This window comes from Rhineura floridana, chromosome 7 (assembly GCF_030035675.1).
Source record: "Rhineura floridana isolate rRhiFlo1 chromosome 7, rRhiFlo1.hap2, whole genome shotgun sequence".
Classification (NCBI taxonomy): Eukaryota; Metazoa; Chordata; class Lepidosauria; order Squamata; family Rhineuridae; genus Rhineura; species Rhineura floridana.
The window spans coordinates 100,017,155-100,044,699 of NC_084486.1; the positions used below are offsets into that span (position 1 = coordinate 100,017,155).

General features: G+C 43.4%; 2 protein-coding genes across 11 annotated transcripts in view; one reads left to right on the plus strand and one right to left on the minus strand.

Moving 5' to 3' along the window:
• The window catches only part of LOC133389305 (glypican-5-like), a 699,994-nt gene that overhangs the window by 472,034 nt on the left and 200,415 nt on the right, over nt 1-27,545 (minus strand). The gene's annotated exons all lie outside the window — the stretch shown is intronic.
• LOC133388603 (arpin-like) lies at nt 26,650-27,378 on the plus strand. The gene is given in 1 exon segment (XM_061634568.1): nt 26,650-27,378. A coding segment is annotated over 1 exon segment (729 nt).

The following is a 27,545-nucleotide window of genomic DNA, read 5'->3' on the forward strand; positions in this document are numbered from 1 at the left end:
GCCCAAGTAAGTGAAAACAAAACATGAATGTTGCAAACTGTTTTACAGATCCCCAGTGGCCATGAGCAGGAACACAGCCGAAGGCAATATCAAAAGAACTATCATATGAAATATCCGTAATTAATAACAGCAAAGAACATGGCCACTTTGAGCAAAGAATGGCTGAAAACAATCAATAGAGGAATTCTTCTCTGTAAGCCCTATCAAAATGAATAGGAGTTGTGTGAACACACACATTTGTGTGAAACTCCCATTCATGTCAATAAATCTTGTCTGTGAGATCTAGGTCAATGGTCTTAGTTTCACACTATGGAAAAAAAATGTCAAAATTAAACTAGGTTTATTTATGTGACACGCATGTAAAAACAACATTATGTGCCCAAGACAATAAACAAGTGGGACCGGTAACAAAATGTTGCAGTGTGGACTATTCCTGTTCAGGGTTGTAGCTAGCCATGCCCCCTTCCAGGACATTGCTTTCCATTCCCACTCCTCAGCTTTCCATACTCAGTGAACAAACTCAGTCCTCACTAGGGATGTTGGAGAATTCCATCAGAAACGGAAACAAGAGTTGCTGCAGTTTCCACATCGTTGTCAAAGATCAGGAACCGAAAGCACACAAGCAAATATGAGTGACATTTGCTATCATTTTTTTAGTCCACAACTTTATGTAAATAATTACATTATTTTCTGCATTATTTTTGATGTTAGTTTTGGCAATAGTGGATAAAGAAACAAACCACGTAGGTTTTGGAAGAACCCACATTGTAGCAGAACAGAAACAGTACTGATTGCGGCCTATTGCCGAAATAAAACACAAACACCATTCATTGGGTTAAATCATGGGCCACTTTATTAAACGGAATCAATTAGAATAATGAACCTGCAGAGGGGAAATCAAGTGCGGGAGCATTCTGATGATCCAGGCAAAGCCTGCTTGCAGCCATAGGGCGACCAAACCTTGCCTGAGCCCGGGGCTGCCCTGTGCCAGACCCCGGTTCAGGCCACACCCTGAAGATGTGTAGGGGGTCCAACCCGCATCACCGCCCCCCGGAGCCCTGAAACTCCAAGCAGATGAGGCACGTTGGCCCCAAAGGCGGCCCGTGTTCTGCCCCCCGGGCCGTATAGCCCTGAGCTGCAGGCCCCAGGACCACCAATCACCCCCAAAGGTGCCTAAAGGTGTCACCTAGCTGCCCTTTCCCTTTAAACCTTTTCCCCCACTTCTTTGCCACAAAAGGGGGACAAGCCTCTGCTTAGTCTCCCTTTACCTCACACCCAATAAGAATCTCGTGCAGATCCCTCTGCAGGTTCATCAGGAAGATGCCATCGTTACCCCACAAACTGCATGTCCACACATGCCTGCCACTGAGGGCCTTGCCCTCCATGTCTGACCACAGCAGACGACCCAAGGCTACCGAGGCCTCAACTGCATGTCCTCACATGCCTGCCACTGAGGGCCTTGCCCTCCATGTGTGACCACAGCAGAGGACCTGAGGCTACCGAGGCCTCAGCTGCATGTCCTCACATGCCTGCCACTGAGGGCCTTGCCCTTCTTGTCTGACCACAGCAGATGACCAGAGGCTATTGTGGCCTCAACTGCATGTCCTCACATGTCTTGCCCTTCAGTAACCAAGGTAATTCCCACCCAGGGGAATGACCACCACCTGCAGAACCTTCCGCCCTGAACCCTGCTGGAACGACATGGGTAGGAGACCATTCCAGCGCATACCCTGTCGACCCAGCCACCAAACCGTGGCCCACCATCAGAGGCCCAGCTGTGAACCAATGTGCATTTGCGGCCCCAAGGCCAGCCTATGAGATCATGCCATGGCTGCAGAGTAGGCTGCGCATCTGCTCCATCCCCGTCCAGCAACCTGCCAAAACAGAAACAATTGTGAACAGTTGGGTCCCGGACCTTCAGACTCGCCCCCGGGGTGAATGTATTCCATGCACCGCCTACTTCCACCTCCCGACGGCCTGCACCTGCATATACCAAAACCAAATAGACCGCCCCAGGTAGGCAATTCCACTGCCGGGTAGGCAACCCCAATTCCGGAGGACCATGACCCTCAAACCCCCATGGGTCTGCTCCCAGGCACTGCGACACTAGACCGAAACTTTATGAGGGAAGATCCCTCCCCCTGAATATCAGGCAACGAGGCCTATAGCTTCAGGCCAAAAACACTACGACACCGTCATGGGGAAGTGTCCAGTCCAGGGGAGGGTAAAATAATGTGGAGTGACTCTTGTACCCCTGGTCTGCCTGGAAACAAACCTTGGACCCCAGGATGGCTCGAAGGGAAGTCTGACCTGGCCCCAAACACCCCCACCCCCCATCCAGAAGGCTCCAAAATTAAGTGTGAGGGCCGCTACATGCAACTGCTGAGCTTTGAAGCATGATGGTCACAGGGCACCTCCCTGATCAACAATCCCTGGCGGGTCAGGTGAACATGGAGGATGAGGATAAGGGGTATGGGGGTGTGCATGGGCCAGCTGGCCAGCACATGACATATCCCAAGACATCTGCCAGCCTACCTTGTGACACACTGACAGACAAGCTTTACTCCTACCATCCATGATGGATTCCAGGACGTGATTCATAGGAATAGGCCACACTTTGCATAGCCCCTGCCATCCCCTAACTCCCAGGAATCCCCTCCTGCCCTGGCCATCTCTGACTCCCCTCCCCCATCTCCCAGTATGCGGTATGGGACTAGCAGAGTCGGTCCTTCCTCTAACTGAAACACCATTGACGCACTGCAGAAAAGGAGGGGGCCACACTGCAGGTTGGCGCATAAGGCAGCCAAAACCCTGAACCTGTGGTAAGGCTGTGAAATCCCTGTTATGGCACAATAAACCCCACCACAGAAGGCCCCCAATACCTGAAGGGCAGAAAGCAAACACTTTCCCAGCCCCTGAAAACTCCACGATCTTGATCTGCAACAGTTCAAGCTTTTCCCAGGCAGCCTGCAGCCCTGGGTCCAAAAGTCAATTTTAATTCCCTGGAAGGTGAACACTGGGGCAGGATCCTCCATTTTCCCAGCTGCCAAAAGAACCCCCCAGTTCATAGCTATGCTATAAACTGTGCCATCAAGCGCTAACATGCACCCAAAGTCTGCCCTACCCGAGAACTGTAAATCATGAAAATAGTGCCCCACCGCTTCTGGGGCCTCTCGTCTCCTGGCTGTCCCTTCCAAGAAGGGGCTGAAGTGCTCCATGCAAGAATACAGCAGCCCATAGCCTATGCTCTGCTGCATAGTTGACCTAAAAAGCAAAACTCAGCAGCTCAAAATCCACCGTGTGTAACAGCTGGCAATGCCGGCAGATTAGCTGCCACACTTGCCCATAAGGCATCTCTGCCACAGGTGCGCACTATATTGAATGAAGTGTAGTGCACTGTGCATAGCCTATCTGGTATGAAGCCATCACTGACTGACCCCACTTGTATGACGGATGGTGAATCAGGTAGACTTCGCCCACTGCCACTTTGGGCACTATACGGGGGGGGCATTGTGAGAGCAGAGGTAGGGGATGATGGGAAGGGGCCAATAACCCTGCCCAACTGTATGTCTTTATCAATTCTCCTCTGGACCAGTGCGTCCATACCTAAGACTGATTTAAGTTTGCTGGCCATAAGGGCAAGCCGGGGGCCACCGTATAGGATCCGGAAAAACCGCATAATAAAGAAAAACCTGCCTAATAAAACGAGTCTCCCCATAACTGGGCAGTCTGCAAGCAAGGTCCATAGCAACTCGAGCTTAGCTGGGAAGGGACATTTTTCTTGAGCAGCCTCTGCTGGGGGCTGCTTCCCACTCCTTTGAGGGGCCCTGGCCCCACATATCCTTCTAGCCTGTTGTTGTGCCTTTAATTGCAGGTTCGTATTCAGCAGTTATTAGATGGCATGGAGTTGAGCAATGTCATCTTCTAATGTCTGCAGATCAAATGACTCTTAAAAGCACAGGACTAGTGGCCTGTAAAAAAGGTGGCCACCTTATCCATAGACCAGTTTGTAAACTAGCTAAAGAGAAGATGCAAGCAAATGTGCAGCCTGCACATGATTGCTGAAAAGAATTCCATTATGTTTAAATAATTTACTCAGAAAAATATGAATTGGACCAATTCTATGCATATACTTATGAGAAAATCCCCCTGAGTATATCGTTACCTCTTCCCACGGGAGGGTGCATGTGATTGCACACATACAGCAGAATCCTATGTATGGTTACTCAGAATATCGCAGATTAAATGGGCTTTGGGACTGAGGTGTATGGGACTTAACTGATGGAAAGGTTTGTATATTTTTACTTGGGCTTTGAAGAACGTATTTGGGGAGGAGAAGCTTAACAGTGAAAAAGAGGGGATGAGTTCCCTTTGCATTTTTGGAGTTGAGGTAGTTTTGGAGGTGAGGTTGCAGCACTAACTGGGATCCTTACTGGCTCCTGCAACCTCCTTTCTATCTCTGCCCTCCTCAAAAAGCCTCTGCTCTTTGTAATTACATAGCATTGCTCCCATCCAAATGGCCGCTACGTTATGGCATATAGATAGAGGTGATCCAGTGGACATAGTGTACTTAGACTTTCAAAAAGCGTTTGACAAGGTACCTCACCAAAGGCTTCTGAGGAAGCTTAGCAGTCATGGAATAAGAGGAGAGGTCCTCTTGTGGATAAGGAATTGGTTAAGAAGCAGAAAGCAGAGAGTAGGAATAAATGGACAGTTCTCCCAATGGAGGGCTGTAGAAAGTGGAGTCCCTCAAGGATCGGTATTGGGACCTGTACTTTTCAACTTGTTCATTAATGACCTAGAATTAGGAGTGAGCAGTGAGGTGGCCAAGTTTGCTGACGACACTAAATTGTTCAGGGTTGTTAAAACAAAAAGGGATTGCGAAGAGCTCCAAAAAGACCTCTCCAAACTGAGTGAATGGGCGGAAAAATGGCAAATGCAATTCAATATAAACAAGTGTAAAATTATGCATATTGGAGCAAAAAATCTGAATTTCACATATACGCTCATGGGGTCTGAACTGGCGGTGACCGACCAGGAGAGAGACCTCGGGGTTGTAGTGGACAGCACGATGAAAATGTCGACCCAGTGTGCGGCAGCTGTGAAAAAGGCAAATTCCATGCTAGCAATAATTAGGAAAGGTATTGAAAATAAAACAGCCGATATCATAATGCCGTTGTATAAATCTATGGTGCGGACGCATTTGGAATACTGTGTACAGTTCTGGTTGCCTCATCTCAAAAAGGATATTATAGAGTTGGAAAAGGTTCAGAAGAGGGCAACCAGAATGATCAAGGGGATGGAGCGACTCCCTTACGAGGAAAGGTTGCAGCATTTGGGGCTTTTTAGTTTAGAGAAAAGGCGGGTCAGAGGAGACATGATAGAAGTGTATAAAATTATGCATGGCATTGAGAAAGTGGATAGAGAAAAGTTCTTCTCCCTCTCTCATAATACTAGAACTCGTGGACATTCAAAGAAGCTGAATGTTGGAAGATTCAGGACAGACAAAAGGAAGTACTTCTTTACTCAGCGCATAGTTAAACTATGGAATTTGCTCCCACAAGATGCAGTAATGGCCACCAGCTTGGATGGCTTTAAAAGAAGATTAGACAAATTCATGGAGGACAGGGCTATCAATGGCTACTAGCCGTGATGGCTGTGCTCTGCCACCCTAGTCAGAGGCAGCATGCTTCTGAAAACCAGTTGCCGGAAGCCTCAGGAGGGGAGAGTGTTCTTGCACTCGGGTCCTGCTTGCGGGCTTCCCCCAGGCACCTGGTTGGCCACTGTGAGAACAGGATGCTGGACTAGATGGGCCACTGGCCTGATCCAGCAGGCTCTTCTTATGTTCTTATGTTTATGTTCTTATGACAGAGCATCTTTAGGGTATTCTGCACAAACAAGTAGCGGCCACGGGCAGCAGGAGGGTGCGGGAGTGCAGGCAATTTTTGCCCCTCTCTGAACTTTCCTGGTTTGCAAAAACAGTGTGGAAGAGGAATGGCCTTCTCAGTACATCCCTTAATAAAAGCATCCCCACAGATGGCTGTCCGATAGCCCATTACCTCTCTGGGTAATTGGTAAATGAAAAGTAACATTTAATTTAAACTAAAAATACACTTCAGTATCAAGAAAAGGAGTCTATTCCTATTTCACTTTCTGTAATGGGAAAGGGGACCCCAATAGAAGTATCTCCTGGCCCTAACTGGAGGCACTGAGGGCTGAACCTGGGAACCCTCTGCATGCAAAGCAAGTGATCTGTTACTGAGCTACAATCCTCCATCTCCAGGGTCCGAGATCCCTGTAAATGGTAAAATAATCCTAGCAATAACAGCACATGAAGTGCATTGGCTCTGTTCCATTGTGGAGGCATCTGCAAGCAGGTACAAGGTACATCCTTGTACAGGTACATCCTTGAGACATACACATGGGACATTTAGGTAGGATAAAATTCCCCTTCATGTAGCTGCCCCACTCAGTGCACCAAACACACACACACCACCCAGCTGTACCTGCGCTCCTACGGCCCAGGCTTTACCTGCATTGCTACCACGCAGGCTTTACCCATGCAGCTACCGCCCAGGCTTTACCCGTGCAGCCACCACCCAGGCTTTACCCGCGCAGCCACCACCCAGGCTTTACCTGCGCAGCCACCGCCCAGGCTTTACCTGCGCAGCCACAGCCCAGGCTTTACCTGTGCAGCTACCGGCCAGGCTTTACCCGCGCAGCTACCGGCCAGGCTTTACCTGAGCTACTACCGCCCAGGCTTTACCTGCGCTGCTACCGCCCAGGCTTTACCTGTGCAGCTACTGCCCAGGCTTTACCTGTGCAGCTACCGCCCAGGCTCTACCTGTGCAGCTACCGCCCAGGCTTTACCTATGTTACCACCACCCCAGCTTTACCTATGCTACTATTCTGCTAAAGTCAGTGGTGGGGGCCTGAGGCCAGCTTGACCATCCCTTAGCGCTAGCCTCCCCCCCCCAGCAAGAGCTCACAAAAACAAATTTAAATGTCCTGGCCTGAGTGCCTGCTGTGCCACTCCCAGGGTCGCTGCCGTGCCTCGCCGCCGCGCCTCGCCGCCGCCGCCGCTGCACGCAAAGGCCTGGCCTAAGGAAAGGCCAGGGAAAGCTCCACATGTGCTGAAGGCGCCACGCACGCTCTCTGAAGGCCTCGCCGCCGCTGCCGCCGCCGCCGCCACCGTTAGGCCTCCTGCAGTCAGATAGCCTCACCACCGCCGTTGTGAGGCCTCAAGGCTGCCGAGCCGGGAGCCTCGCAGCAGTTGCCGGCGCTGTAAGGCCTCACAGTGCTGCAGGCCTTGCCGTGCCAAAAAGCCTGCGACAAAAAGCCTCGCTGCCGCCAAAATTCAAAGGAGGGCGGGAGGCTGGTGGAGCGGCCTTAAATGGCCTTCAGCGCCCCACCTCCTTCCTGTGTGTCACGATGGTGCGCCGGCGCACCGCGTGCACACACACACACTCCTGATAGCGGCCTGGGCTTCGGCTGCGGCCGCAAACTCGCCCCTTTGCCTGGCAAGTACCGGGCACGGAACGGGATTGGGATGAATACTGAATGGGACAGAGATCACTACCTCCTTCACTGGATTTTTTTGCCTCTGCCTTTTAGAGTTTTTATTTCTAATGTTTTTTTACTTTTCCTTTACTTTAGAACTCCTTCTAATGTGTGGATGGTACCATTTTGGACAAAGAATCTACACTTTGAAAATAAGTTCTCTCTTAGTATACAGGATATTGAAGTAAAGGACAATGCATGCAGTCCAATAAGCCGCCTTTGGGTTTCTTTTTCTTTTCCAGCAGAGATCCTTCAACACTACTTATTACTACTTACTTATTTCATTTACAGTATTTGTTTAAAATCATTCCTAGACATATAATATTTTAAAATCTCTAAGGAATATACAAACATACTGTATAACATAAAAATAAATGGATTGAACTGACCAAGTGGAAACAAAGGTTATGCTAGACGTAAGACCCAGTCAAAACATACATTTAAGTAATGTTGGCACTGGACATCTCTCATGCAACCCTTGCCAGCTGTTTGGTTATATGGGAGACACCTGAATCAGTCTCCAGATATGTGTGTTTCTATTTTTATATATATAAAAAGCAGTTGCAGAGGTTGCAATTGGGAGTGGGAGGCGCACTACTTAGCCCTCTCTGCTATTTGCCTGTTCAAAATCCCACCTCTCCACATACTCATGTGGCAAAAATGGCACTGAGATCCCCTCCATATATTTTCCCATGCACTTGGAAAAGTAGTTTGTAGAAGACCATTCTGAGTGTACTGATTAAGCAACCCACCCACACTCTCCACTTCTTGTTGCAGCCTCCAAGACTGCTTTTTCATCTTTTAAAAAAGTGAGGAGACTGATTCATACATCTACTGTGTAGTTGGTCCCTTAATGTGACACTCAGCTGGTTATTCTAAATATGTTAAAATGTAGTGGATTGATAGACTGGATAAGGCTAGTAAATTTAAAGTTGTTAGGAGACTCCTTGCAGAGTTGCAGCGCTCAGCACCTTCAACAAACTATGGTTCCCAGAATTATTTGGGGGAAGCCATGGCTGTTAAAATGGTATAAGAGGGTTTTAAATGTATAGTGCAGATCTGACCGTTACTGACTTCGTTACCTGCCTCTTATTTTTCTTATGATGAACTGGTATGCCAGATTTCAACATTCCCTAGTTATCCTATTAGTTGTGTAATATTCGAGCCACAGGAAGAAGAAAATGTGATAAGGAAAGCAAAACACAGGCATTCATCAGAAACTGCTACTGCAAGACCAACAGAAAAGAATGACTAAAAATTAAAAGCTTTTAGGAGAACGGAGATATATACTTTATCAAATGTAGCAAAGAAATTAGTCATAAAACTGGAGAAAAACTACACTCTTATTCTACTGCTGTCACAGCAAATTATATGCTGCACCTGCAGATGCTTGCCGAGAGCCGAAGTACCAATTTGCACACCATTTTTTTTTACAAATTGCACTGAGGATGCACACTAGTTACATATGGAAAAAACTTGTCTTCCTATTGTACAAATGGGGCAGGGACAGCTGACATGGTGCCCTCTATATGTTGTTGGACTAAAATTCCCATCAGCCCCAGGCACAGTGATCAATGGCCAAGGGTGATGAGTACTGCAGTTCACAAAACTCTGGGGGACACCCCATTGACTACCCCTGGAAAAGGATATTTGTCATGAGCATTAATCCTGCACAGGGCACCATGTAGCCTTGCACCCCTGCTGCCATGGGGAAGGTCTCAGCAATATAGCATCTCCTTTGCAGGCAGAAGGTCCCAGATTCAATCCCTGGCACCTCCAGGTGGGACTGGGAGAAATCCCAGTCTGAAACAGTGGAAAGCCACAGCCAATACTGAACTAGGTGGACCAATAGACTGATTTCATATAAGATAGCTTCCTATGTTCCTGTGCCATTGTGTTTTCATCTAATGCAGGAAGAATGAATAACGTGGCAATGAGAAAGAGTGGGGCTCTCTGGGTTACAGAATGGTACAGGTGTGTGCATGTGGGAAGGGCACCAATGCCTTCAACATTTCACAGATGTAAATACAGACACTCTTACACCATTCTCTCAGCAAGGATTGCTGCATGATCCTCCACCACTATTATGCATCAGTTCTTTTTGCAGGGCCAAAGCACGTACAGTGAATACCACATATAGGGAATGGCTGTACTTAAAGCACATTCAACAATTTTACTCTTTGAGTTGGGAGCTTTGAGCAAGGTATACGTGAAAGGAAAGCTACTGTACTCTGGTGACCATCTGTGCATATTGACAATATATATATTATACAGACCTTGATCATATGGTGTTAGCTCCGGGCTTGGAGGGGTGTTGGGCAAGACACCCTTCCTGGACCCCCTTCATCACTGAGTCTACCTTTGTACTACAGCAGGTCCAGGGAGCTCTTGTCAGCAGGGCCATTTTGATATGTGGACCCTGGGTAGATGTTGTTCACTTTAGAAGGCAGGACTGTTGCAGTCACAAAAGGAAAATGCCAACTCTGTAAAGTTCTAATCTAGGACCAAAGGAAATAACTAATTCATAAGTGTTAAAGCTGAAATTAAAAACGAATTGCTTCATCTTATCTTCAGATGCAATAAACTTTGGAGTTTTTCCAACTAGAATTTGGAAAGACTGTATGAGTATGTAAGAGTGGGATTCAAATCAGGAAGAGGAAGGCAACATTTTTTGGTAAAAGTCTCTGTACCAGAAGAACAAAAACAGCTGTCACCTCTAGTGACATTTTCATATATCATATATATGAAAATATATTTGGGGGCATATGGAACAAGTCAGGTGTTATTATGTAGTTGTGTTTGAACTCTATGCAAATACTTAAGAGAACAGGAAGAATTTCTGAATCAGAATTTGGATAGTCACAGCCTGAATTGTACATAAGTAACAAAAAAGCTTTTCATAGAGAGCATTGCAGCTAGTAGCTCAAAACCAAAATGAATTTTAAAAAAGGACAGAAATGTATTTCAAAATTATCTAAGGGTTTTAGATGGCTTCTTTATTTATCGGTATCATTCTAAATCTTCCTGCTAGGTCATGAAGCACGTTTGAAATTCTTTGCATGAACAAATACATCTTGTCTATTCATAGACTGTTTCTGCTGAAATTCCCAGTCATAGCTCCCTGCCCTTAATAATTGAAAGAAGATGAAAGCTCAACCTTGAGCTGACATTATCCGTACAACTTGAGGCTGGATTTACTTTCCCTCTAGATATATCTATATCTATATCTATCTATATCTATAGATAGATAGATATCTATATCTATATCTATATCTATATCTATATCTATATCTATATCTCTATCTATCTATCTATCTATCTATCTATCTATCTATCTATCTATCTATCTATCTATCTATCTATCTATCTATATCTATATCTATATCTATCTATCTACAGATAGATATATCTATATCTATATAGTATTGGTGGCTGACAATAGATTCAAAAATGTTATTTTTTTTTGCAAATGGACCAGTGCCACTAAATAGGTTTCATAGATTGCAAACATGGAGGAAGAAATGAGAGTGACTCAGCCTGACATGTAGCCCATGGTGACACACATGAGTTACTGTGTCCTTCCCTAACAAGAAGTTCAACTTCCCACTTCAGATGGTAATCTGGAAATCAGAACTGGTGTCAGCATCTTTCAGGGCCACAATGCCCTAGTAAAGCCCACTGCTAACACCTCCTTGTGGATCCTCCTTTTAAAAATGTTCTAGCCTAGTTTTCTGAGTAGCACCAGGTGGTAGAATCTAGCTGCTATTTCAGTTCCCCACAATGCCCCCCTCCATGACATGTTACTCTGAGGCACTGTGAGAAATTCAAATGGTGAGTCCCGGCCACCCAATGCTTCCACCTTCCACCACTGCCAGGTGAACCTGCCACGACCCACAAACAAAGGAGGGACCCCACCAGAAGATGTTTTTCAAACCTGAAGCGAGCCCTACTGTAAACACAAGTCACTTGTGCTTCTTCACCCTGCAACTTGTAAAAGTCTACAAAAAGTTTGCTATGAAATAGGTAATTGATTACCTTGAGGGAGCAAGTTGCTAAGAATCTGATTCTTGGAGCAGGAGAGAGAAGAGAGATGATTGCCTATGTAAACTTTAATACAGAATCCCAAGAATCAGAGATGAGATAGCGCCTGAGGCAGAAAATACGAATGGCACCACACCAAGGTAGTAAAAAATACACACATACACAATGAAAATTGGCAATGGTGTGGTGCCATTTGTGCCTCTGACACCAATCCATCAGTGATCCATGCAATTCTGTATTTGAGTCTATGGGTAATAGCAGGTTTAATGCTGTGCTGTTATTCAGGTGCAGGGAATTAACTGAGCACTGCCTACCTAGATAAGCCCAATCTCCAAAATTCTGCTTCTCCGTTAAATTAAGAACAGATATGCCAGGGCCTATATATTTTCCCATTTAATAAAATACATTACGTTAAAAAAGTATGTAGGCATCCTGAATAAGTGATAAAATTTCAACAGACTTCTGGGGATCAGGGGTTTGTGAGAGGAGGAGCTGTTAGTGGAAGAGGTGGGGAGAGATTAATAGGGAGTTTGGACAGGGCATTAAGAAAAGGGGTCTGTGGATATGGGAAGGTGTTGAATGGTTTAAAGAAGGATTCTGCAACTGGAGGTCCAGGCATGGTGGTGAATCTGCTCCTGATGAGGAATACTAACTGATTCTGTAGATATAAAAGAGAGATGGGCATGTAGAAGACATGGTGGCTTATTTACAGCAGTGGGACTAGCTTGAAATTTATTAGGATTGAGGTTGGTCCACCATGACTACCTCCTAACATTTCCCAACTCAAAGTGACCTTCCCGTAAGATTAATTGCTGACCGGAGATATAGTAGAATTGATACTTTTATGTGGGCCTTGAAGACTTGCTTTTTTCTCTATAGCTTTCAGTAACTGATATAAATCAGGCTACAGATATGATGTTCTAAACTGGCAACAGTGTACTGAATTTATGCTGGACTGGCTGATTGGTGTTTTTTATTTTTGAGATCATCATGAAGTTGGGTTGTAGTTAATGTTAATGGTATTTGGATTGGTTGTTTTTGTTACTGTATAACACTTTACAAAGAGTGTTGTGTTTAAAAGCAGTTGATAAATTTATTAAACTTAACAGACAACACAAATGCCATCAGAGGTGGACCACTGTACCTTGCCTAATAGTACAGCTGGCCCCACTAAGGCCTGTGCTTCCACCAAGCTGTGTTGTGTGGCTGTGCTTGCAAACTTATACAGTGACAAGTACTGAGGAGCAAGATGAACAGAACAGGAAACCTATGGTTTGTTTGTTTGTTTGTTGTTCATTCATTTATTCCAACCTTCCTCCCAGAAACTCAGATCTTTTATTCCTGCCCCAACAAAGCACTTTGCACAAAGTGAAAGGGAAGGAAAGAAGGACAGGAAATCTGTGAATCTGTCATTTTCAGTTTTTCACTTTTCCATTTTCCATTTCCAAATCCGTATGCTTTTTTTTTTTTTTTTAAGTCCTTACGAAATTCATCTGCATTTTAGGGCACATTTCTTCTATGACACATTTTTGCAAGCAATTTTCTCTAATATAACAGATTGCTGTATGCTACTTTCTCCAATATATGCATTGTTATGCACTCTTTTCTAACATTTTTGGTTGGAGAACTGCATTGCAAAATTCAGAGAAGTACAGATTCTGAATGATAGCTGTGTTTCTGTTTTCATGTTGTTTCAGGAAGTGTGAATTAGCAGGTTTGCACTGAAATGTGAGCCAAACCTAATCCTCTCCCACACCTTAAGCCAGGAAGAGTAGCTGAGCAATTTGAGACAAAAGGTGGCCTTAAACAGAAATGGCAAATAAAGGATAAATGTTATACATGTTGCTGAGTAAAGAGCTACAGGATTTGTCACACACTGGATGTAATCAGAAAACAAGGAAGTGTCACAGAGGGCTGAGGTAATTAGCAGTTGTGGTGAAAGGCTGAAAAGGCAGGTGAACGAGGTTAGATGGGAAAAGATAAGCAAGAAATAACAAGAAAACAAATATGTGGGTGGAAGTGAGGAACAAGGTTGGTTTACAGAAACCTTCTCAAGAGTGATAGAGAACTCTATTATCCTGTGTGATAGCTTCTCAAGGGAAATGCCAGAAGCACCACTTCTTGAAATGTTTAAAGATAGATAGGACATAGCAGAAACAGAAAGGACTCACTTTTAAAACTTATCAATTGTTTTAAAATACAATAAGGTAAATGCACAATGAAGATGACAACTGGCTTTCTTCAATTACCTCCAATTCTATGAGCTATGCACGAAATTGAGAATAACATAGCGTTACATGTTTTTCACTTCCGAAATCATGAGAAGTTCTGGGGCAGCACTATAAGGTTCAGTTTCCTTTGGATGAGAGAACATGAAAGCTTTATGGTATCTTTGTAAGCATTCCAAAATTAATCAGATAATCTCTGAATTGGGCTTTTCTGTGGGTCACTTGATAACAAAAGGTTGCAGTGGTGCCCGCTTGGAACCTGCAAGGATAAGGTTTTCCACATTACCATCACATTAGTGTCCAACTGTCACTCTAATACATAATATAAAAACTTTGCCATTCATCCTGGGACATTCCTCCCACATTTAGCCTTCAACTGTCCATCTGCCCTTAAGGAGCTTTTAATTAAATGTAGGCTAAACACTTTACAGTTGATGCAGGTTAAAGGGCGCTATAAAGGCCATCTTAATACGAACAGATGTTGCCCTGCTGGTTGTGGGAAGATGGAGGATTTGTCATTTTTTTCTAGAATGCTCATTATACTCAGATTTAAGATATCAGTATCTCAATACCCTTCTTACTAATATCAGTGATGGTACCTTGATGAACAAAATTGTGTTTTTATTAGCAGGAACTGATTATTGTGTGTCATATTGGGCTGCTTAAGTATGTTAAATTATCTTTAGTGATGAGAAAAGCTTTTATTCCTTCAAATGATAATACCCAGAGTTACAGCTATTTTATCATTGTTATTAATTATCCCTTTTTTTGCAGTATGGTTGTATATTTATACTCCTAAATTATTTAGTTGTAATCATTGTTTTAATGCTTTTCCTGTGTCTTTTTCTTTTGGTGTGTATACAAAAAGCCTGGTTGGTTGTTGCATAATGAACTGAACTGAACTTTAACAATTTGCTATATGGAAGCCATTTGACCTGGTAGGTTTCTATCCAGAAACAAAAATGAATGCAACAAATGAAATTCATTCACTTGATCAAATTCATTTCTAAAATGAGCACACACTCAGCAAATGCACAAGAATTACTCCATGCTACTTGTGTGCTAGAACAGGGGTGGTCAACATGGTGCCCTCCAGATGTTTTTGGACTACAACTCTGAATAGTCCCAGCAAGCATGGATGAAAGGAAATTTAAAGAATGAAAGGAATTTTAGTCCAAAACATCTGGAAGGCACCTTGTTGGCTGTCCCTGTGCTAGAAACACAAAATAGCAGTGACAGAGACATTTGAGGGCAAATTCTTCCCTTCTGATTGTTTATACAGCAGGCTATCATGCCATAAAAGCCCAGGCCAGCTTTAAAACCAGTTTCACTTCACTTGATTAGTTCATATAAGTATATTCCACAAAATATGCAGTATCATATTTACTATATTAAGCAGCAAATATAACCATTGGCAACCAAAGAGTTAAGAAAGCAGAGAGAGAATTAGCTGTTGTTAAAACTATTTTATGGTCTTTCCCACTTGACTGGAGGTAGTTTGTATGGCTCACTGGAATCTATTCGATGCTGTCAAACATCTAACACTCCCATAGCTAGGCACCTTACAATGAATAACAAGCAGTCTAGCTGCCAATATGCTGGGATTGCATTTTTCAACAGGGACTGGACCCTAACCCAGCAACACTCTAAATTCATTGTTTTATGCCTTGTTAAGTTATGAGACCAACAATTTACCACAACAGACAGAAGTGCCAAAAATTCCAAAATACCACAGTCACTGAAATTAACTGGGTAATATCCAATTAGGTCATAAAGTAGACTCACAGAAAGCAATGGAACATTGACTGCAATGCGTCAACTCCAGACTAAGGCTAGCTACGCTACCATGCATTGCATGTTATTTATATTTCCTTCTATTTATGAGCCCACCATTCTTTGTCAATGGTTACAGCATAAAACAAATCAACTACACAAGTCACATTCTCCAAATACTGTACCATAAAACATTTTTAAACATCATATAAAATCTATTCAAAAAGACGTAATAATACAGCAGCTGGTACATTATACAGTATACTAAACCACAGCAAATCCAAAACTCAGAATCCATCAGATACATGAAACTTTCTGACTGTGTTTCATTTGCCACTTGGCAGACTGGAAGCAGCGGGGGGAGGCTTGCATCTCACCCATGGTACACAGCATGTTCACAGGAAGCCCGGTGCTAAATCATCAGTTAGGTCCTCCAGGAAGGAAGCACTCAGCCACCCACATAATATAGGCTTTTTGGTTTCAGGAGTATTTATTCTGACACTCAAGAGACTTCAGGTCCAAGGGCAACACTGCTTCCTACGTCCTGAGTAGAGGCTGAAGGTGATATTTTAGTGAACTTGCTAGCCAAAACAATCTCCATTGCATGCTGGGAATCTCCATCACTGGAGAAAAGGATCTTTAAAGGACTCACCCTGCAGCAAACCTTCAGCCGGCATCCCTGGATTTTCTCAGATTGGGGATGGCCAAAGAAGAAAGATGGCACACGGCCAAAGAATGCAACCGAAACACTCCCAGAAGAATGCATGCTAGAGTTTCATTGCTAGCATATAATTCATTAAAACTATTACTTTCTCTATCTGCAAATTCATGATAGATTACACTATTTTATTTGTAGCACCTAAAGAATGATTGGCTAATACTACACTTGTTGACAGCACATAGTGATTTTCTGTGCTTCAGGGAAAGAAGCACCTAAGCTTTGTTCTTAGCATTCTCTCACCGTTTCCAGGAGTGCTTTACAATGCACTTAATAATGCTGTTCATTACCAGCTGGCAAGTACTCTTTAATGCTATGTATTCTCTCTAAACAAAGTTATGTTCTTCACAGGGTGAGTATTTCCATTTCAAAATTGGAAGCTTTATTGTGCGTTAGTCTCCAATTGTGTGATCTGTCTAAAGTTCCATGTTCTCAAGCTTAGGATGCAGTGATTGACAATTATGCAGTTTTGCTCCTTGAATTGCATCTTCCATTCTAGGTGCTCAACAAACTACCCAAATTACCACCCTTGTCAGAATCTAGACTCTGAAAAACTCCAAATAGACTTGTTACTGGAAAACATGTGCAATGCAATGGTCAGTGTACTTAATTCACATGTGGAAAAGCCTGTTTAAATAAAACTCTTATGGTAGTTTTAGGCAAATAACTGTCAGCCTAGCCTATCTTGCAGGGTTGTTGTGTAGATAAGTTAACCTCATGCATCTTTATCCGCTAAAGCAGGGTTGACTAACCTGTGGCCCTCCAGATGTTGCTAGACCACAACCCCTATAATTCCTAATTATTGGTCATGCTGGCTGGGACTGATGAGAGCTGGAGTTGAACAACATCTGGAGGGTGACAGGTGAGCTACCTAACCTATTCAATGTTGTCAAACATTAACACTCCCACCACTAGGTGCCTTACAATGAATAACAGTCTAGCTGCCAATAGGCTGGGAATGCATTTTTCATCAGCGACTAGACCCTAACCCAGCAACACTCTAAATAATTGTTTTATGAGACCAACAATTTGCCACAACTGACAGAAGTGCCAAAATTCCAGAATACCACAGCAGCTGAAATGTACTGGATGCTAAAGAAATAAAGATAAGGTATTGATCAGCCACAAAAAGGTTTGGTTGATCTCTACCCTTGTCAATATATGCTGAAATATATGTAGTTTTTCCTTTAGGCAAACTTATTTCCCAGACGTATACATAAATGAATGCTTCTAGATGCTTGACCAACATTTCTTAGCACACCCTCAAAGAAGGCAATTTCACAACCTCCTGAGGCAGCTTCTCTATAAAAGTTCACCTAGGAGAGCGACGGCAAGCTGTGACCCTCCAGATGGTATTGATAGGGATGACAGGAGTTGCAGTCCAGGAGTGGGGAACCTTTGGCCAGATGTTGCTGAACTACAACTCCTATCATCCCTCACCATTGGCCATACTTTCTAATACTGATGGGAGTTGTAGTTCAGCCAAAGACAGCCAAAGGTTCCCCACTCCCGTTGTAGTCCAACACCAACTGGAAGGCCACAAGTTCCCCATCCCTGATGGAGAAAGTTTATAATCATGGCAGAGGCAGAATCACTCTTCGTCACAACACTGCAGCAGTCCTCCTAGTGTTAACGATCGCAAAATTCATTTGGCTATTCGAACATTTTCTTTTTTCATCCAGTTATCTGCCTTTGTGGCAAGAGTAGGACTGAAGGGAAGATTGGCTTGGTTATGGACTTGCTATGGCACCCCACAATCTTCTTTTGCAGTCTCTGCTAATATTACTGATAAGTACAAACAATACCAGAGAATTAGAATAAGGATAAATATTACCATCCCTAAATTATAAAGATGTTTCATAAAATTTATACCCAATATTACCATAATAAATATCACTTCTTTTTGAAAACTTATTTAATTTTGGGTATTTCCTTAAGCTTCAAGCAATCCAAGCAAAGAATTACTATTCATACAACTTCTTCAACTTTACATATTTTAATAAAATGACTGAAAAGTCCAAATATATTATTTCTCTCTATTATAATTGGATGCAATACATTACTGATAATTTTGAATTACTAGCCTGTTGGATGCCAAACTATATCAGGCATCTTCTGTACAATTAATTTTTATTTTGTATCTTTCTCAAGATCTATACTTATGGCTTGGCTTTCATTTTCACAAAAGTATCTTAATCCCACTCTACAAGGGTGTGATATACTTTCTGTCCAGAACTGTTCAGCTCAGGCAAGTTATAATAAGGCCTCAGTATAAACGACCATTGAAATGTTGTGAGGAGTATGGGTCTTTCTTGAGAGAAATTGGAATGCCTTGCTCTCAGCCTCCAACACATTCCTCTGAAGGCCTGTTCAGGGCCTGCCTATCCATCTATCCATCCATCCATCCATATTATTATTATTATTATTATTATTATTATCCCGCCCTTCCTCCCAGCAGGAGCCCAGGGCGGCAAACAAAAGCACTAAAAACATTGAAACATCATAAAAACAAACTTTAAAAAACATTAAAACAAAACATCTTCTAAAATTAAAAACATTTTTAAAAAGAAAGTTTAAGAACATATTAAAAAGCAATTCCAACACAGATGCAGACTGGGATAGGTCTCAATTTAAAAGGCTTGTTGAAAGAGGAAAGTCTTCAATAGGCGCCAAAAACATAACAGAGACGGCACCTGTCTAATATTTAAGGGGATAGGTGCCGCCACATTAGAGGTCCATTTCCTATTTTGTGCGGAACGGACCTCCTGATAAGATGGTATCTGCAGGAGGCCCTCACCTGCAGAGCGTAGTGATCAACTGGGTATGGTCTTTCAGGTATCCTGGTCCCAAGCTGTATAGGGCTATGTACACCAAAACTATAACCTTGAACTTGGCCTGGTAGCAAATGGGCAGCCAGTGCAATTCTTTCAGCAGTGGGGTGACATGTTAATGATACCCTGCCCCAGTGAGCAGTCTCGCCGCCGCATTTTGCAACAGCTGCAACTTCCAGACCAACCTCAAGGGCAGACCCACATAGAGGGCATTACAGTAATCCAGCCTGGAGGTTACCAGTGCATGAACAACAGTGGTCAGGCTATTCCGGTCCAGAAACAGCCGCAGCTGTCTTACCAGCCGAAGCTGGTAAAAGGCACTCCTAGACACTGAGGTCATCTGGGCCTCTAAGAACAAAGATGGATCTAGGAGCACCCCCAGACTATGAACCTGCTTTTTCAGAGGGAGTACAACCCCATCCAAAGCAGGCAACTGACCAATAATCTGAACTCAGGAACCACCAACCCACAGTGCCTCCATCTTGCTATGATTCAGACTCAGTTTATTGGCCCTCATCCAGCCCACCACCAAGCCCAGACAGCAGTCCAGGGCTTGCACAGCCTCTCCCAGTTCAGATGTTACGGAGAAATAGAGCTGGGTATCGTCAGCATACTGCTGACACCTTACCCCATGTCTCCTGAATGACCGCTCCTAAGGGCTTCATATAGATGTCAAACAGCATGGGGGACAATATGGTACCCTGAGGCACCCTACAGCACAACTGCCAGGGGGCCGGAAGACAGTCACCCAATGCTATTCTCTGAGAATGACCTTGGAGTTAGGATTAGAACCACTGTAAAACAGTGCCTCCAATACCCATCTCACCAAGTCAGCCCAGAAGGATACCATGGTCAATGGTATCAAAGGCTGCTGAGAGATCAAGTAAGAATAACAGAGTAACTTGAAAAAAAATATCTTTGCAATTCTGAGATCATCCTCACTTCCCAGGCTAATGCACACATTGCAAGCTTTTTGTTCCAAGCTCTAACTAAATAAATACTTTAAAATATTATATTGAAAATTATGTATATATTTAAATAATTATTTTACTGCAAATTTTGATTAAAAAAATTGGGAGACTATTATTTATTTATTTATTATTTGATTTATATCCCGCCCTTCCTCCCAGCAGGAGCCTAGGGCGGCAAACAAAAGCACTAAAAACACTTTAAAACATCATAAAAACGGACTTTAAAATACATTAAAACAAAACAGCTTTGAAAACATTCTTTAAAAAAGCTTTGAAGACATCTTAAAAGTGCTAAAAATCATACTGGTTTTTTTTTTTAAAAAAGGTTTAAAAACATATTAAAAAGCAATTCTAACACAGACTCGGACTGAGATAAGGTCTCAACTTAAAAGGCTTGTTGAAAGAACAAGTTCCTTATCACTTGAGGCTGTAGTTCTCTGCACACTTCCCAGTTTGAGTAAGCCCCATTGAATACATTGGGACTTGCTTCTGAGTAAACAAACATCGGATTGCACTATAAATATCTCTACAGATTGTGTAATTAATAAATGTATTTGATAGTCATGTTTATATAAATATTTCTTCATACTGTGTCCCAATAAGTATTTGATTTCACACTATGGTTGTAGATGATTTTTTCCTCTACATTTTAAGTGTGCCCTTCTTCCTTGGGGTGGTCATGGTTCTCCGTTGTTTTCATCCTGAGGGGAGGATAGGCTGAGAGATGGTGAGTAGCGCATGGTCACCCAGTACACTTTATAGCTCATTTTCATTTTGAAAAAATAATTAAAACGATTTACATGCAGGCAAAGTTGATTAAGTAGATCAACACATTTAAGCACAACCAACTCACATTTAAAGTGCATGACTTCCCCTAAAGAATCCTGGGAAGTGTAGTTTCCCCCTCACAGTTATAGTTCTCACCACCCTTAACAAACTAAAATTCCCATGATTCTGTGGTGGGATTCAGATGCTTCAAATGTGTGTTGAATGTGCTATAAATGAATGGTGTGGATCTGCCCTAGGTATGATGTGCATTCAAGAGTGAATTGCAAAGAACAATTTTAAAAGATACTTTTTTAAACAGGGGGAAGATTGTAGTTCATCGGTAGGGCATATGGTTTGCATGCAAGGTCCAAAATTCAATTCCTGGAATAGACTATTGCCTGGAATCCTGGAGAGCCAATGCTAGTCCATGTCATGAGTTCTGAACTAGATGGTACGAAATGGCCTGAGTCAGTATAAGGCTCCTAAAAGTGGGAAGAGACTCAAGGGCCACAGTGACTCCAACACTTATTTATGTATTTTTATTTACAACATTTATATGCCGCTTTATTGTAAAAAATCTCAAAGCGGTTTACAGAAAGAATTAAAACAATAAAATTATTGGCAAAAGGGTTAAGGACAGATACTTAAAAACATTCAAAATAATAAAACCAACAATGAGTTAGAATCAGATTTAAAAACACAATAGCTTCCACATGCCTGGAGAGGCTTGCCTCAAGAAAACTGATTTTAGCAGGTGCTGAAAAGAGGCGTCTGCCTAATGTCAATAGGCAAGGAGTTCCAAAGCATAGGTGCTGCCACACAAAAGGACTGTTTTCTTACAAGAGCAGAACAAGTACTATGTGGCACCCATAACATGGAAAGCACAGCTTGAACTTGCCCTGGTAGCAAATCAGCAACCAATGCAGATTTCAGAGCAGAGGTGTAATGTGCTGATAGGATCTCACTCATGTCAGCAATTGTGCTGCAGCATTCTGCATTAACTGCAGTCCCCAGGTCAGGTTGTGCTGCATGGGGATTTCTGTGACCTTGGCTGACTGGCTGCTAGGATTCTTTTAGTTTGGGTTTTTGGTTATGAATCCTGACTGGTTGTGGGATGCTGAGTTTTCTGCCTTACTCATAGGAATCTTGTTGTGGTTGGTATGGTATTGCATTTAGGAAAGTGTTACTACCTTTTGTGTTGTTGTTTTTTCTATTTGCATTTCACTTATGTTTAACCTCACTCCGTTACAGCCATAGAAGCAACAGCAGTGGTTCCATGTGCTCAGGTCAACCCCCTTAATCCCATTGATGATGCACCTTGTCGGTTGCATGACAGTTTGTTTCTTGCCCAATAGTGGTAAAAGAGAATTTGGAAGTGTGGCTACAACTGTTGTTCCCAAGCTGCTGCCTATGAAAGTAGAGCAAACCATGTGTGTTTTCTCTCTGTCCATGATTGCTCACTGGAATTGGGTTGGCTGTCAAAGTGAGTTTATAGCAGCCCACAGGGTAGACAGAAAGGGTAGAGAAACTTCTTACTCTTACTCATTTCTCAGACCTCTTTCTGAAGGGTCAAATCTGTTAAGAATTTTGGAGCAGCCGTGTTAAAAGATAGGGGCAGGGCACTGCAGGCAGGGGGTTGTCAACCCTGCTTGGAGATGGATGTCTTTGCAGAGGATCCCTTGTCAAGGTTTACCAACAGCACAATCCATACTATATCTACTCAGAAGTAAGTCTTGTTGAGTTCTACTTCCATCTCCCCAGGGATGGATGTGTGTGTGCACGTATACCTACACACATGTATATTTATACATACACACAGATGCTCTCTGTGCATATATTCAATGCAGTGGGGGGGTATAACCTTCCCCCCTTAAGACTAGTAGGAATGGAACAGCTACCCTGTCTAATGCTACCACAGCTTGCCAGGTCTCTAGAATTCACTGCATTTTTATTTTATTTTCAAAAAAAGAGGTGCCAGCACCCAGGTCTCCATCATGTTCCAGCCTTTATCATAGAAGGCTCCATTTCCCCTCTCTCTGATCGGATATGCGAGAATTGGTGTACTAAAGACACTTCTTACATGCTCAGACATGCTCCCTTTAGATAAGATGATTGACAGAACTGATAATATTGAAATCTTGATTTCTATCTGCTTTAAAAGTTGTATGATTTTTATAGTGCTGCATTGACTTGTTTTATGTTTGTTGTGTTTTTATTGTTTTTACATTGATTGTGCATTTTTATTGTTTTTACTATGTTTGTAAGCTGCCCTGAACTCTGTTTTTAACAGTGGAAAGGCAGGATATAAATCCTCTTAATAAATAAATGTTCCATAATAGGAATTTAAGGTTGAAAATGAAGGATTTTTTTAAATCTTCAAATCCTCCCCGTTTTTGGTGGTAATTGCTAGGCACAAAACAAAACTGGATGATGCAACCTTTAATATGATTAATTTGCCTAATCAGGGCATGATTTGCATAATATTCAAATTACACAACTAATTTGTAATTTGCATAATATGCAAATCAGCTTGCCCGGATTTGTGGAATTAGAACATAGCAACCTTATCCTAAAGATACAGGATCAGTCTCAGGCCATGAACCTGGCAACCCTATGCAAAAGTGACATGGAGTGGAAATAAACTGATTGGCCCACCCCTCATCAGAGATAATGAGTGTAATCCCAGTTACTTCCCCTTAATGCATAAACTGAATGTCTTTTAAAAAGGTTGTCAGGTACATACCCTGAACATCCATAACCCCAAATTAAATGAATATACAGAATATAATGCTTAGTGTCAGACACCTAGCCAGTTTTAATGCCAGTTCATTTAGATAATTAAAAATATTGTGTTAAATTACTGGGGAAATCATTCTGACAAATCTTAATGTTCTGAAATGTTCTGAATCTTGACACAGCTTGAAAACTACTTGTGAAATTTAGCAGTCCATTTGAATCACTATTTTTGCATGTTAACTGGATGAAAGAAGACTTTATAAATGGGAAAAATATGAGATAAAGTTTTTACAAAGCTTTCTTTATAGGCTCAGGAAAACACAGTAGTCTGAAACATTAGTGCAGCCAAAGATCTCCACAACCTAAATGAAATGCAGTTTCATTGTTTTTGAGACAATTCAACAAATCCGATAAAGGCAATTTGAGGTCCTTTTTCAATATTCTTCCCTGTCTCAAGAAATGGCTCCCTGCCATCCCATGTGAAGCTTGCAGGTTAGCCAGATGCCTCTTTGGGAAGTATGGCCTACAAGGAGCAAAGGGCCACAGGTAATAGATGACACAAGGAATGTGCAGGAGACTGAGCAGATGAGGAGCAAAATGGCCAGAGGCAAGTCCACCTGGAGGAAGGTTCCAAGGCAGCAATGGAGGGTTGTACAGCACAAGACACCAGTTAGGAAAGGAAACTAGATAGTAGGCAGCAGGGGTGTAGTGGTCCAGGGTTTCAGGGGGGCTTAGACCCTTTAGTTTTTTGAGAGCGGGGTCCCAGCAGGATCCCTATGTTTACAGAGTCCTATGAGCCAATCAGCATGAAAGGGGAGTGTGTTGGCCACTGAGAAGAGTCTTCTAACATGCTTCCTTGTCCTTTCCTGCTGATTGGAGCCAATTAGAGTGAAAGGAGGTGTGGCAGCCACTGAGAAGACTCTTCTCAGTAGCTAACATACTCCCCTTTCATGCTGATTGGCTCCTAGGAACATCTGTTGTTGTGGGAGAAGTTACATGTGGGAAGAACTGGAGAGTGTGGAGATGTCAAAGGAGAGCAAGCGAATGAGCAAGGGTGCGTGGCTGTGAAGGGACGTGGCATGACTATCATGAAGGGACCCTGTACTTCTGAATTTGTCACTATGCTACTGGTAGGCAGTGTCCTCATGCTCAAGACAAGTTGCTTGGACTAATAAGATGACTTGGTCTTAAGGGCTTTACAGGGCCAACTGTCTTCTGACAGGTGTGGAGAGTCAGGTGATAGTTCATACTGACTCATTGCATACTAACTCATTTCAGGCTGGTACCAGCAGGACTTCCTATTTCCTAAAACCTAGTCTACCTGACCTCCTGAGGGATCTAGCATGAATAGTTAGCCTAGACCACTCCTTTTTTGCTGACCACTGCTTTGGATGTTGGCTTTTGCCTGCCTTAGACTACATATCTGCTTCTGGCCCTCCTGCCCTTCCGCTGCTGCCCTGAATGTTGACTTCTGCCTATGACTATCCACCTTTATCTGGGCTCAGCAATCCTTGACTGCTGCTCTAGAGCTCAACTCCTGCCTCTTTTGGACTACTCTCCTCCTTTTGGGCCAACGCGGGCAGCTGGCTTCCCAGGTCCTGAAATCTGATGGCCTAGAGAGATTGACCCCACTAAGGAGTCAAGTATGGTGCTCTTGTTGGAGCAATTGGCACAAAAGCATCACAACTTTATGATTTTCTTCATGAAACATAGATGTTCTGACCAAAACATAACAGAATGGAATAAGTTCTTTGAAGTCCACATTTGGCAGCTAGACCTTTGCAACAATCTATTAACAAAGCATGACATGCTCCTCAAACTACACTGAACTGTATTTCAACTGAAGCTCATTTGACTTTCTCCAGCTTTTTACAGTTTTTTTAGAAATAACATGTAAAAGAAATGCAAGACATGCAAGTAGACTTCAGTTTATCATGTCTTAACTACTATTTCTATTAAGGTTTCACAGAATCTGTTCAAGACAGATGGATACAGATAGAATTTTCTGAAAATCTTGATGTTGAGCTTATCAGCACAGTTTTTTCCTAATTCCTGTCTCACTTGACAGGAGCAAGTTTTTCCCCTCAGTTCCACTAAAAATATGAACTATTTTTGCATATTATATTAATTCTTGTATGTATAATATTATTCATAGTATATGCATATACACTCTAGATTTCCTAAAGGGCTAAATTCCTTTGTACCCATTATATATAATATACCTTTTGTGTATAGTTTTGCAAATAATTAGTTGGACCTTTTTTTAATAATTATGTATGATTGGTTCAGCCATAAATAAGTCCTCGATATAAGAAACAACCCAATATGAACAATGGTGTTCCCGCTTTGAGGGGGCGTGTTTGCTGCCACCCATAATTAATAGAAGGCTCGGGAAGGTTCACGAAGAAAGCAAAGGGGGTCAGGTGGTAATTTTAGGGCCAATTATGAGGCAGGGATCATCGGGTATATAAGACCGCTCCTCCCTGGAAGACCTGCCTTTTTTGCCTTACGGCACCCACCCTCCCTCCCTTGTCAGTATGGGCTTTGCTAGTCACCAATGGGGCTGAGTAGGAATTTTGGGGGGGGGGTCCTGATTTCAGAATCCCTTTGGTTTCACCTACTCCATACTGCTTGGTTTGATTCAATTGGCTTTCTGGGAGTGGTTCGGGTTGTTCTGCTTTGGCTGGTGTGGAATTCGGGCAGGTGAGGTATTTGGGGGAAAAGTAAGGAGGCTGAGGCATTTTGGTAAAGGGCACTCCCTAGGGAACCATCAGTGCTTAATGTCTGGTGCGAATCTGGGGAGTGTCCTAGTGGGACCGGCTTGCGCATCATGGTGAACGCCTGTACGGTGGGGCCAGGATGCAGAAGTTGGAACCACATACCTGACTCCAATAGCAAGGAGGGATGAACTCAAGCTCAGCTTGCAACGCTTTGCTCGGTGGCGCCTTTGTTTATGACTACTGCGCAGGCGCGGGGAAGGCACGGGCGGCGCCTCAGCCTCCCATAGCGCCGCCGCTGCCATAATGAGCCGCATCTGCGAGTCGCGCGCCCTGAGCACCAAGGCCGTGCATATGGAACGCCTGCTGGGCCTTTGGGACCCTGCTGCCTGGCAGCATGGCGGCGGTGTGATTGTGGAAGGGCAGCTCCTGGACGTGTCTCGCCATCTCATCTTGGATGATGCTGACAGAAAGGAGCATTACTTCGTGCTGTACGTCAAGCCAAGGTTTATTCATCGCCGCAGATTTGACCCCAAGGGGAACGAGGTGGACCCCAACTTCAGCGGAACCCGGAAGGTGAACACTAGCTTCCTCATGGCGTCCTACAGAACGGAGCCCAAGGCTGCCACAGACAGACTGTCCCTGGAGGAGCTGGAGTGCCTGGTGACCAAGCCAGAACTGGCAACGGTGACGTAGCCTCACTTGCCCAGCCAGGCCGTGGCCTTTTGGCTGCCCGAAAGTGAGATGGAGAAGATGGAGCTGGAGGTGGGGACAGATATCCGCCTGAGGACTCTGGGAGACGGACCCTTTGTCTTCTCCTTGGCCAAGCTAGATGCGGGGACAGTGGCCAAGTGCAACTTTGCTGGGGATGGACAGGCCGGGGCATCCTGGACAGACAACATCTTGGCTTTCAAGGACTGTGGGCAGCCATCCGATGAGCCCCGAGGGGACGGTGCCGGTGCCGAAGATGCTGAATGGGTGCAGGATGACTCACACCTCAGAACTTTTTATCTGAAGGCGCACCCTAGGGATTGACATAAGCGAGATGCCCTGATACTGTATTCTGAACTTTGTTCTATGACATTGTTTAATTATATTGTTTATTGTTATTGTTATACTGTTATAGTTTTTGATGTCTCTGATATTTTGATGTGTTATATGCTGTGTTGTACATCGCTCAGAGTGGCTGAGAAGTCAGCCAG